General features: G+C 41.4%; 2 protein-coding genes across 2 annotated transcripts in view; both read right to left on the reverse strand.

Annotated features, from left to right (window-relative positions):
- The window catches only part of LOC108135730 (choline O-acetyltransferase), a 29,087-nt gene that overhangs the window by 15,193 nt on the left and 483 nt on the right, over window positions 1-13,411 (reverse strand). The window contains exon 3 of the mRNA XM_041709151.1: window positions 13,079-13,383. Within this exon, the coding sequence (XP_041565085.1) occupies window positions 13,079-13,383 (305 nt within the window). The remainder of the gene's footprint in view (window positions 1-13,078; window positions 13,384-13,411) is intronic.
- Window positions 1,654-13,177, reverse strand: LOC108135759 (vesicular acetylcholine transporter). Its single transcript, XM_017256605.2, has 2 exons — window positions 13,079-13,177; window positions 1,654-6,219 (listed from the first exon to the last, which is right to left on the reverse strand). The coding sequence occupies exon 2, from the start codon at window positions 5,819-5,821 to the stop codon at window positions 4,103-4,105; it is 1,719 nt and encodes a 572-aa protein (XP_017112094.1). The 5' UTR covers window positions 5,822-6,219; window positions 13,079-13,177; the 3' UTR covers window positions 1,654-4,102.

A 13,411-nucleotide genomic window follows, 5' to 3' on the forward strand; every position in this document is an offset into this window, starting at 1 on the left:
AGGCGACTGCCATTTTGAATTCTCTTTCGATGCAGTCCAAATGCGTTTATAGATTCATAGACCAGTGTGTGAGTTTTCTATTTGTATTTTAGCCTTGAATAATTCCAGAATATTTCAAACCAGAAGCAAATGTCAGTGCCAGCAAAATTGCTAGTTTGTTTTAGCGCTTTGTTCTGCTGACTTATGCCATGAGTTTCCTGGAAAACTCCCACACATCGAATCGAACTTCAAGGGTGCTTGTTCTTAGGGGCAGTTCCTGTTTGTTTTTATATCCCTATTGCTTACATTTGATTATAAAGGAGAGTTTTTGGCTTGCCTTGAAAATATGCTCAAGCTAGAATCGAACATCGATTTGCTTCGTTTTGATATGCATAGCACTTAGTTTGGTTAGTTTTTTTTTTGGGGATAGTTGAACGGTGTGATATTCAGATACAAACATAATTACGTATAGAATATAGATGGATAGACTTGGAAATCGAACAGCAACGTTACAGAACTGGGATTTGGATACTTGGTAAAATTTTAGTTTCGCTTCTGATTTTGCTTTTTCTTACTGCTTATCTGTTATAATAATTTCCACTGTTTATCGTAATAATTATTGTTAAATATGTAACACAAACGTCTATAACATTAGCCGAAACAAGATGCAAAGACTTTCTTAATAATTTAGCTCTGTACTATATTAGTATGTACTTGAAACGCTTCCACTTTGACATTGACTCTGACCAAAAAAGACATTCGAAATTCGAAACTAACAATATGCCTTATATACAATACAAAACTGAACTGTGGTGGCATTAACTTTGTGGGCTTCACTTACAAACTCATTTTATTTTGTCTAGGGTATACAATTAAATTTTCTAAAACGTTCTTCACACGCACAACACATAGAAACTGTCGGAGAGGCAATTCTCATATGAAAAAATATCAAATTTTTTTCTGTGCTACTGGTTTGTTGCCAAGTTAAAATCCCTATATCATATAGTAAATATTCGATATTAAAAATTAATTTGTTCATTAAATTTCCATAGCGCACAGTTATTGCGTATAATTCATAATTCATATAATGCTATTGAACATTCAACACTTGTAATACGCAGAGTATAACCATTCAATTAACTGCTATCGTGTTTTGTAATTCATTTTATAATTGTATATTTATATAGTTTATCATACATCTTTTCTTATATTTTCATATTTATATGTTTTGCTGTAACACACTGAGTTTATGCGTTCCATTTGCTCTTATTTGTTTAGTAAGTTATTACACATTGCCGGCACTGCTACACATTCTTCAGGCTACTCTCTATTGACCTTCTGGGACAACGTCCCTCGACTACATTATGTGATGGTTATAACTAGGCTGTATATTCATATATTTATATTTGTAAACCAAAATTGGAAGATTCATATACATGTTGCGCTCTACCAAACTTTGGTTAAATCTGTTCAAATCTATTGAAATCTTGAATGCTTGAAATCGTAATGTTTTATTTATTTGACATCTATCTACAACCAGCCTATAAAGCCATGTAAAGATTTATTTATTTTAGGAAAGAGAACCAATTGTATTTCATTTGTAAAAATATAAGAAGGGAATTTTTAAGAAATTTTAATTTATTACACGACTTAAAGGCTTGGCGTTGTTGTTTTTTAGATGATTGTTCCAAAGGAAACTTAAATAAATATTGCTTTTTGGAGGTTTCATTATATTTATATATGTTTGGTTATTTGTAATTAAAATTCTATTGTTAGCTACTTAAATGAACATTCTATGTATAATATGTTACATAATAATATATATGTACGTTTTTGACTATATTAATTGTTCTGGTTTCCTTCTCGTTTGCTTTTCATATATAAATATGTAGTTTGCTTCAACACTTTATCCTCCAACTCTACCTGTCCTTCGTTTTAATTGATACTTTTGATGGGAGATTTTTTCATGAGTTTAATTCATATTATAGTTAAGAGTATTTCTACAGTTTTGTAAATTTGTAGAGCTATGTATATATTTTATGTGTAAGTAAGTGTCGGTAAAACGAGGAAAACTATTGGAATATCAAAAACCAAAATACAAAAAGAATTATAATAAATTGTAAACCAAAGCAACCCAATAAAACAGACAACATTCTTGATTTGCTAGGGTTTCTACATTTAAAAGGAATGAAATTAAAACAAATCCTAAGAACATAATTTGTAACTTCTTTAAAATCAGTGCATTTCTGTTAATGTATAGCGTATATTTATGCAGACTGTGACCTAACCAATTGCTTTCGTAATTCATAAGATACTCATATTTATTCTGGCCGTTTCACTGATATGTTCACGGATATAGAAAGTCTGTGATATACTCGTAATTAACTGTAATTGCTGACTAAACGCATTCGATTCGCAAAATGTACATAACTATTCTGACATCCATATACGCTTGCTGAGTTGTATATAAAAGATCAATTTACTTATCGCTATGGTGGAGATGGGGCTCCAGCTAAAAGGTGTATAATATAGGGGCAGTAAACTGCCCTAAAAGTGGTGCAGTCGAAATGAATCAAAAATACAATAATCGCTATTCAATATGTTCCTTTAGGTTTATCTTTATCTTATAGACAAGGTACACACATTTATGCTATGCTATCGAAGATCTACTATGGCGGCAGTCCCCTGATCGGAGTCGCACACGTGCTCATAGAGTCAACAAGCAAATAATAATTGATTGGTAGGTAAATATGAAACTTGAATTCGAATCTCAAATTGATTTCTGTTTCCGTTGGTTGTATAACTTATGTACACTTCATGTACGTTTGCCTAAAAGTAGGTGTGTTTGTGTATGTTACCGATATGATACGATATAGGTATATATTTATGTATAGACTAGTAGCAATAGGTAATATCACTTTTGGTAATTTTAACAGGCGAGCCATCGAGACTCTGATATGTATCGTTACCTTGGTTGTGTCTTATGTTAAGAAAAGTTGAACTGAATATTATTTTAAACCTCAAATCATATGGCCAGGCTGGCCGGGAATCCACTCTCGACCCAAGTCCGCCACAATGACACCCGAAAGAGTTCCTCTGGTTCTGCGGGCGGGGGAGGTTTCGATTTGTGCAACTTGTGATATGTCTGCGATATGGATGCCACTGCCTGTGAAACGGCGGCACTCGGGCGAAAGTGGTCCACTGGCCAGCTCAGCCGCTTACAGCTAGCTTGTATATAGATATATATATATATATATATGCGTGTATATAATATCTGATATCTGATACATATATGCATGTGTATATTTGATATGGCGGGAGTCCGAGTTCTCGTCCTCCCCTTATCGACTACCTATGTCTAAGCTTTGGTTTCTCTAGCTTCACTGACTGATAGACACGAAAACGGCTGCATGAGTACTGAGTATAGGGCATAGGCTGTCCGATCGGACCGCTCTATATAGCTGCTATATGCTGATGCACATATACGTTGTGTCAGCAATGGGAATTAGGCATTGGCACTTTTTAGTTTACCCGGGTGTTTGAATCATGCCTAAACTGACTTTTTCGTAAATAACTGTATGCGACAAATAATAATTTAAAATTTATTTAATTTTAAAAAACTATCCAATCATACAGAGATTAAGATAATCTGATGTTGCAATGTTATTTTATTCGTATGCTTTTTTTGCAATGTCCAGGTATTTTACTTCAAATCATAAATTGTAATTTGAAAGTTTAATAATTTACTTTAAATCTTCGTTTGCCTTTTAATATTTTTTCCTGTATACCTTAAGCCTCAACTAGGATTATAATTTTCGGCTGCCCACCTAGGTAAACCGAAATAGTACCCTTCCCATCACTGCTTTTAGTGGGATGCTTCAACATTCGTGTATGATACAAGAGTTGGTGCTGTGCAAGGCATTGACTAGCTGCTGTATTAACTATCTGCTTGTTATGCTCGTTATAGTGTACGTACCACTTGCCTATATGTCTATGCTAAATATATGTATATGTGTTTTGTGTCGAGTTTATAGTGGGTTCAGTTGCTGCACACGGGGATGTACAAGAGAACACGGTTTAAGACTAGGGTTGTGTGTTTGGTTTTTTGCTTTGGGGCAACAGTTTAAAATCCTTGCCTAAAGGGATTCGCGGGTCCGGCAGGACCTCTGCTTTGAGGCTGCTGCTGCTGGAAGGGATTGGCCACGCGGGGCTGTCCCTGGGGGGCGTAGCTGCCGCCCTGCTCCTGGTAGCCGGGCTGATAGCCCTGGTCCTGCTGATAGCCACCGGATTGTTGGTAGCCCTGCTGCTGCTGCTGCTGGTACTCGTACTGCTGGTCATCGAGATTGGTCTCCTGCTCCTGCTGGTACTGCTGGCCGTACTCCAGGTGGTTCTTGACGCCGCCCTCGACAGGCTTCTGGTCGTGCATGACGTAGGTCTGGTACTCCTTGTTGGGCGGGTCCTGCATCAGAATGTTGGCCTCGTTCTCGAACGGCTTGAAGTCGTAGATGTTGCGCAGCTTGCGCAGCACGGGCACATAGGCCAAATTGGAGAAGGCAATCAAGAAGTTGAGGGCCGTAAATCCGATGGCCTCCACCACGCCGCCGGCGATGATGGGGCCCACGGCATAGGCGATCGAGTAGGAGATGTCCGCGATGGCGTAGATGCTGCCGTAGACGGACACGTAGCGCACGTCCACCAGATAGCCCAGCGTGGGCAGCAGGGCGGTGTCGATCAGGGCAATGCCGAAGCAGATCACGCAGATGGGCAGCATCAGCATTTTGTAGCCGCTACAGAAGGGGATGATGAAGCAGGAGAAGCCCTCCAGGGCCAGTCCCGTGGCGGCCATCAGCCACTGGTGCTGCGGATACTTGCGGGCCATCTTCACGGTGATGACCACGCCCAGCACGTGCGGAAAGAAGGCGGGCAGCCAGACCATGCCGATCTTCCAGTTGTCCGTGGTCATGTTGTCCTCCATCCACAGCGAGATGGTGGGTTCGAGGAAGGCCAGCGCCACATTGGACATGGTAAGGGCACCGGCGCAGACGGCTATGTAGGGGTCCATCAGCAGACGCCAGATGGGTATCACCTGGTCCTGCACCTCCTTGCGCTGCTTCAGCGCCTCCTTGACCGGCTTCATCACGAGCAGCAGCATCAGGCCGTCCAGCAGGCAGACCAGCGCCAGGATCAGGAATGGCACTTCCTTGCCGGCGAACTGGTAGAGGGCCCCGCCAAACGGAGGCGCCACCAGGCAGCCGAAGCTGATGAAGGCCAGCGCGATGCCCAGCGCCTGCGAGCGTTCGTTCTCCTCGGTGAAGCGATCGGCAATCATGGCCAGGCCGGCGGTGTCCGCGAAAGCGGAGCCGGCTCCCTGCAAGGAGCGGGCAAAGAAGAGGACACTGTAGCTGCTGCCGCAGGCGAATACCGCCGTGGAGAAGAACATGATGGTCAGGCCGATCAGCATGGGCAGGTCGTAGCCGATCTTGTCGATGAGGCCGCCCGAGAAAGGGTTCACCATCAGCTGGACAATGGCCTTCGAGGCGAACAGGACGCCCGTGGCCGAGTCCTGACCGTGGTGGTCGTGGTGCACGGGTATGATCTGCCCGGTGATGTTATCCCTCAGAGGCGGCTGCGTGGGTCCATCGTCAAAGCTGCCGATCTCGCGCAGATAGTCGGGTATGATGGGCACTATCACCATGTAGAGCATGTTGTCCAGCAGCAGGGCTATCGACACGATCACGAGGATGAGGCGACGCTGGTTGACCGGCTCCTGGATCTTCTCCCACACGATGTCCTTGAGCTCGCGCAGCTCGAGGTTGATAACAGGTATCTGGAATGAGGCCATTTTGGTTGCACCTAAATTAATCGCTGAGGTGTACGAAGTTCTGCGACCGTTTTCTTCTCGATTTCCTCTCGTCCCGTCTCGTGTTTGTACTACTCTTTAAAGCTTTTATGCTCCGATCTGGTATGCCGTCATGATTACAGCCGGAAATGGCTTGGCGCTCGCTACAAATATGGCCGCTTCCGTTTCCGTTTCCGTTTCCGCTGCGCTAATTGCCTTCTTAGCTTTCTTTGCTCGCTTTGAGGTGGTTTATCGTTGCTTGTGGTTAACTGTGGTGTTTGCTGCTGCCTTTCTTGTTGTTGTTACAGTTGCTGTTGTTGCTGTGTGGTTTTACATGTTTTGGTGTAGTTGTTGTTGCTGTTGTTGGAGGTGTACGAGTTGTTGGAATGCCAGTGAACAACCTTTAACGACACAGAAACAAGATTTCGTTAGTCTTTTCTTTATTTACTTTCGGTTCTTTTTTTGATTGTCTCGCTAATGCGATTAAAGTTATTATTTTATTAGCTCTCTCTCTCTCTCTCTCGCACCTTCTCTCTCCCATTCTCTCTTTCTCATTCACTCTTAACTAGGATTAGTTGGTTAGTTGGGTTTATTTTATGATTGAAATGTTGTTTCTGTGTTGCAAAAGGCTGCCTGCTGGTGAACAGAAGTTGTATTGTATTAGGATTAGTTCGTGGCATTCGCATTGGTTCGATTACATGGGACAAGGGATATATCTTTCTTTATGTTTCTTTTTTTTACACTTTCGAGGGACACACATTTCAATCATAAAACAAATACCGAAAAAGTACGTGTACATTCTACAATTAAGTCATCGAATATTTGTTGGTCCAGGGTGATTATAAGGGTGTAGCAATTATTTTAATTGGATTTGTGGGCTTAAGTCTGTGGACACCCCTTAAAAAGTAAGTGAAGCGGAGTGTCCTTGAAGCCACGCCGTTGCACTCATCGAAGCTGTAATTATAATGATTGCTTTGGCTAAGCAAAAAATGTCCCACTCAACTTGCAGGCAATCAAAAAGGTTTTAAACGAAGAGAGTGTAAGTCCAACGACGCACGGTACAGCTAAGAAAATTTGTCGGTATTTATTTTTTACACTGGACTTTGCTGATTTAAAAAAAATTTTTCAAACATTAACCTTTAAGATAAGTATTTTATAAAAAAAACATATAATTTTTCCGAACTTTAAAGAGGGTGTTTTATAAAGTAATATTTACTTGAACAGTAGTTAACCCATAGGTTTTGTACCATAGTTCACTACGGAATCGTTGTGTTAGAACTTCCTATAGCAAATATCGTTGCTGCGCCAGCTATCAATGCTGATCTAATTTCAACATTTATCTACCTTGTAGCACTCGACGAGCAGCCACCCCCGTTTGAATAAACATGAAAATGGGACGTGTGCAGGGTATAAATATGACCCCCTCCACACTTTTTGCTACTACACCATTGCCACCTCCAACCCTGCCCCCAAATTCAGAGCTGCCCCTTATGAGGTTTTTGGTGTGTACGCGACGTAACAAAAACATTTCGTTTTATCATTAAATTTTCATGACCACGTCCGTGTATCTGCCCCAAGCCCAAACCTACCCGACAACCTTGGGCTCTGCTCTGATCGAGGGCTGCACTCACCCACCCACTTTCACATGGTTGTATGTATATATAAATATATGTATGGTAACAGCCCCCGGGCTGCCCATGAGTCAATTATGTTTTGCGACAGAGTGGGGCCTTTGCTTTTATTTTTCCATCCAGCGACTTTAATTTTTGAGTTTTCTCAATGCATGAGTACTTTCCCCTAACAACAAAACCAGGAGGAGGCCCATGTCTGGTGGGTCAGGTGGGTGGCCGTACTTGACCCTGGGTGTGGGGGTGGGGGTGGTGGTGCGGCGATGGTTGGCAGGCTTTTATCAGCACCAGGGGTTGTTCGACGGGTCGACGGGCCGCCTGCAGCTGCTCAAGTCAAGTGCAGAAACGTGTGCCTACATGTTGATTATAACAGGGCCCACACTAGTCGGACCATTCAATGTATCTCACGAACATTTAAGGATATTGTATTTTTTTAACCTGGTTATCTTAAAGAGTTCCTTAATTTATATTTTTCTGTTATTTATCCTTTATTTCTATAACAAATAAATACTCTTATATTATTTTAAGTTCACGCCAATTTTCAAAATCATATTTCATAATAAACATCGGATTTCTTATTTTAAAAATGGTTATTAATTAACAATTAACTTAAAAACACTTATTTTTCGAGCTAAAAACACTAAATTCATATCTTTCTTTCTATAAAAATAGATTTTATAAAACAGTTAAATAGTTTTTTAATAACCATAGGACTTTTTGACCTTTATAGTTAAGTAAACCTAACATCTCGAGGTAGAGGCACTAGATATATATATTTTTAAAAGTTGGATTTTCTTTCGTCAAAAAACAAATCAAATAACATTTAACAAAGTTCAAAAAGAAAGCTTTTCTTTCCAATGAATACCCTTGAAAGGACGTTAAAACTTTGCTGCTTTAATATAAATACAAAATATATTTACAAAGAAGTTTTATTGTGTTTAGTTGACTGATTTTACTTTCATTTTAATACCCTTGGGAATGGAAAGACACACCTACTTATGCTTTATGCATATATGCTTATAAATGAGCTAGCAATTTGTATTTACGCTTTTATAATTTTATTGATTTTTCCGCCCTGTCTGGCAAAGCTCCGTGGACAGCTGACGGATTTCCCAGGCAATGCATAAACATTTATACAAAATTCGGTTTTGGCTTGGCTCGGTTTGGCTCTGAGTTTCAGTTGCGTTTCGCCCGGCCCTTTGTTCATCCTCCCGCTGGGTTTCCTTTTCATGTTTTTTGGGGTCGAGTGCCAACTTCCGACTGGCTCAATTAGCAGGCCAAGCGTTCATATTTTATGCAGCCTCCGCCGCAGTAAATTATGACAGCCCATGTGTTTGCCTGGGTTCGGCCAAAAGGAAGCAAAATGTAGTTTCTACTTTGTGTCTCATTAATAATGCGCTACCTGTGGGGCATCAGCTGCTGCCTGCTGCTGGCCTGAAATATTCAGAAGGCTTTAAGACGAACGGCCCAGTCATCTAGGCAAAACAAAATGTAATCTCCTGTCAGACGGGACAACAAAGAGCGAAATGTGATTCTGGGCCGGCAATTGAAGGAGTGCTCTTCGCAGCCAAGCTTAAAGCCCCTTCAATGGCAGGATGATCGCCGACTTTTGCCACCCGCCGTAACCCTGGGAACATCCGCAGCCCACTCCTGTCAGCCTGCTCCAGTCGTTGTTCACAAACAGCAAAGGATGTGTTTGCCTTGCGAGAAAGGGGAATGAAATTACATTCGCTTTTTTAGTCCAAGCCGGAGCTTCGAAACTGGGTGTGCCTGCGTCTGTCTGACGAGGTAATCAGCGTAAAATACAATTTCATTCCGCCTCCTCTGAAGGGTAAGACATAAAAAACACACTGTATCGGATGGGGGCTGTTTGAATTTGCAATGAGATGGCAACCGAAACGAACTAGTAACCGTGAGCTTTGGCGCTTTGCCATTGCCCCGGCAACAAAGCAATTGCATTAAAATTAATAATCTAAAATATATTTATTTCATTTCTGTTTTTGCCCATTTCAGAGGCGGGCTTCGGGGTGCAGACTTAAATAAACAGCAAATAAAATATATCATAATATTTATGGTAAGCCGCATATTCGCACCCAGCCACTTGACAAAAGGCAGCGGAAAATCCTCACAAGTGTTTCGGAGTTACCACCCCGCCGAAATGGAAAAACGGCGCTTGTAAAACTCCCCGCAAGTGGTGTAAGCTGCTTTGTTCAAGTGGTTGGCAAGGGTTGAAGATTCGTTTTGGTGTTATACTGTAGTCTTTATGCCCCCTGCCGTTAGTCGATGTGCTCGGTGAGGCGTTCGACAAGTTCCCGATGCCACATCTGAGCAATTGGCTCTAATGAACTGTGGCCAGCTAATGAGCCTCACCTTGGCCACTCTTGATCGATTAACTTGGCGCCGTTGCCTACGCTACCTTAACCCTCTTCCGACTGCCAAGTCTTTTCACGTTGACGTTTCTGTTTCAAGTTTAATTGTCTTGTCGCTGTCTTGTGTGCAATCGATTTTACCGGGCTTGGCTTAGCCTCTGGAACACTTTTTAATTGCCAAAGTTTTGCGCAGAATTCCTCTGTCACTTTCAGCTGGGGTTCCTTTAGCTCTTAGTCGAAATGTGTTCGCAACCCTCTTAGCTTTTGTTTTTTTATTGCTCATATTGTTGCTTGGCTGCTGTGCTTTTATCAACTCCCAGTGGACCCGCAGCCATTTAGCCTTAGGATCCGTTTCAAACTCTAGTAAAAATATAAAAGGAGCACGCAAAAGGCAGCGATGAGGCGCCATTTTGGTGGCACTGATGGTACCACGGGGCGTATGAGCAGCCCCTTTAGTGGGGCTGCCTATAAATCAAAACATTAAATGGGCGTGGCCGACGGGGGGGAGTTGCCGCTGAGGGGGCGTGAGTGCCAAATGGTTTCCTCTTTCCCCGTTCTTGTGTGGGTGTGCGTGTCTAATGTCCGTGTTTTCGCACACATGTGCCGTTTCCATCGAACATCCCTGTTTTGGTCATCTGGTGAGCATTGGATTACAAATTGATTTGCACATAAATTACTTGGACTTGCTACTCCTATTGCCTTTTTTTCCTGAGAGAAAGTAATTTACCTTTATGCCGCTCATTCAGCAGTTCATGTTTCACTTAGTTTTGTACACAGAGAACAAAATGTAATATTTTGTTGTACAAAAAACTTGTTTTCTCATTACAAACTAGTTTAAATAAACTTTTAAAAGCCACCTATATTACAAGCAATTTATCAATATTTAATTATAGCTATGAACTTGTCAAAACCTATTCCTGAACAGTATTAAATCTAACCAAAAACTTTAAAACATTAGGTCTTCTGCCCAACTATGAAAAAACTAGAAACCAATAAGAAATAATTTGATGTTAGGAACACAAAGTTTAATTTTTGTAGCCGCATTAAATTTGAAAGGAAAATTGTTTTCTTTATATTTTTAATATTTCCCCCTGTGTAGTTTTGATTGATAGCTGCGATAGCCAGTGTGTCCTAGCAAATTGCTAATTTCCAGCATCGAATCCTGTGCCTAAAATGTAACCATTTGTAGCTTGGCAAATGCGGAGCAATCAACAACACCATCAGCGACCGGTTTACGACTTTTGATGTCGCTTCAGGTCCAGGTCCTGCTACTTTCTCCCTTTTCCCCCACTTTCTCCCGCCCCTTGCCGCCTTCACCCCACCGCTCCGGATGACTCAATGCTGGCAACCCCCGAGATGTCCGGGTGCGTTCTTATCAGACAGGATCAAGACAAATGCGTTACTTGTTTCTCGTTTAGCTTATTACGAGCTACCTTCCTTCCAGCCTTTGTTTCTGGCGATTCCATCCCCTCGGGCTGCGGTAGATGGGTCTGAAGAAAAAAACAAAAATAAAAGGGGACTGGGACTCTAGTTCCACGGTGGTTTTGGTGGCAATGGTGGTGGTGGTGGTGCACCCCCTTTTGTTTTGACATGAAACCGCTATGAACACATCAGCGCTACAAACGCGTCTACAAGGCAAACAATCTAATGACGACGGCGTCGTCTTGTTTGTGTTTGTGTGTGAAATTTATATTTATTGCCTTCATTATGCAGCAGCCGCAGCACCAGAGAAAATTGCTTCGCTCTGGCAGGTGGCTTGGTATGGTGGCGTTTGCTATGTGCCATGGCTTTGATGAACTTCCGACCAGAAAATGACTAGACCATCTCCACATTTCACCAAGACGGGTCTTGTAATGATTTAATGGGACAGCAGACACAAATTTGATTAGTCGGAGCAATCTAATAAAGGCATTTGTTTGGGTTTCTTGGCTAATTGATAGTCAATTGGTGACCGCAGTAATATTGACAAGCAGTGAAATTAAGCAATTAATTGCTCATGGAGATTCTTTCAGATTAAAAACATTTTTGGCCTTGATAAAATGAGCTTTTCAATATATAATATAATTAATGTTGTTACTATTGCAAAACACTCTTTTTTAATAAATTCTTTTAAAACAAAATAAACGTATTTAAATTTTTGAAAGCTTATAACTTTTAGTTTTTTAATTAAAAGTTTTGTTTCATGAAAAATATAGTATCCAAACTGTGAACACTACAGGTTTTGTGACTCCAATTGTTCCGAACCGAGTTGTTGCCTAAAAAAGTTCGAGTTAAAAAAGTTGACCAGTTTAACTTTAACTAATTTTAATTTAATCATTTTTGAAAAAAGTTAACAGACAAAAAGTAGATCATTTTTAGTTTGTGTGGTTTTATTTTAATTTAACAAAACAATTAACAATTTACAAAACTTTTTTATTTAAATGTTAATTTGAGAAATAAAACTGTTATAATTATTCAAATTATGACCCTTGTATGTTGAATATTTTTAAGAGTGAGATTAAATGTATAGAAAATATATACTTATTAAAATATTTGAAAAAAAGTGAAAGCTAACATAAAACCCCTAATTTAAAAACGTTTAAAACCGATACGAAAACGCTCAGTATATTGTGAGATTTGACAAAAATAAAGTAAATGTCAGGTTATATCAAAAACATATTATACAAATTGTATTTTTTTTAATCGGCACAGTAAAAGAATTCGATTTTTTTGTATCGTACTTTCTACTTTATGAAGTATCAAATCTTTCCTCACAAAAATCCACTTGGGTGGCCTGTGAATTACATAAGAAGCGCTCAGCTTTTGAGCTCGGGCGGTAGGCGGTCGAACGGTAACTGTTCCATTCCACTTCGTTCCGCATTCGTGAACGGAGGCCCATTGAGTGAAATGAAACCTACGAACCTACGAGTTTGGTTTGGCTTGGTTCTTTTTTTGGGGCCATAAATAAAATGTGTCTACCCTGTGAAATGTGGCAAGTGTCGAGCTCACCAGCACACACCATGCTTACAAATATATATATATAAATATACATATGTATATGTATATATGGAAGGTGTACTTGTGTGGCAAAGGACAACGCTTGATGAGCGGGAGGCCTTTGAGGACGAGGACGAACCACTTGCCACGGGGCCCTGTGCTCTAGTGTTTGCGGGCTAGATGTTGTTTAATTTTAATTATAAGCCTTGCTAACGTTATGCAAGCACTTGGTGCAGTGTACAGGTGGACAGGTGGACTGGTGGACACTGTGCCTCCTCCTTACTCACCTGTGTCGCTCGGTGTGATGTTGCTGAGGCGATGGGTGAGGAAGCCGCGCAGATTGGAGACGACGCGCTGCGGCGAGTTGGGCCCGCTGCCAATGGAGAAGCTACGCAATTTCGAGAACAGGGCGGCGGATTCCGCGCCACTGCCCGCGGCGCTGGTGCTGGCCTCGTTGGACGCCACGTTCGCTCCGGATGCGGGTCCTTTGGATTTGCTCCTGCTCCTGCCTCTGCTCCTGGTCCGCTCCTGATGACCACAGAGAAAACCACGTGCGCGGACACCAACCGAACCTTTACTTTTCCTCTTGTGTTATGTAAAGGCTCGCGCGCCAATCGATC

The sequence above is a fragment of the Drosophila elegans genome, unplaced genomic scaffold (genome assembly GCF_018152505.1).
Source record: "Drosophila elegans isolate 14027-0461.03 unplaced genomic scaffold, ASM1815250v1 contig_476, whole genome shotgun sequence".
Taxonomy (NCBI): domain Eukaryota; kingdom Metazoa; phylum Arthropoda; class Insecta; order Diptera; family Drosophilidae; genus Drosophila; species Drosophila elegans.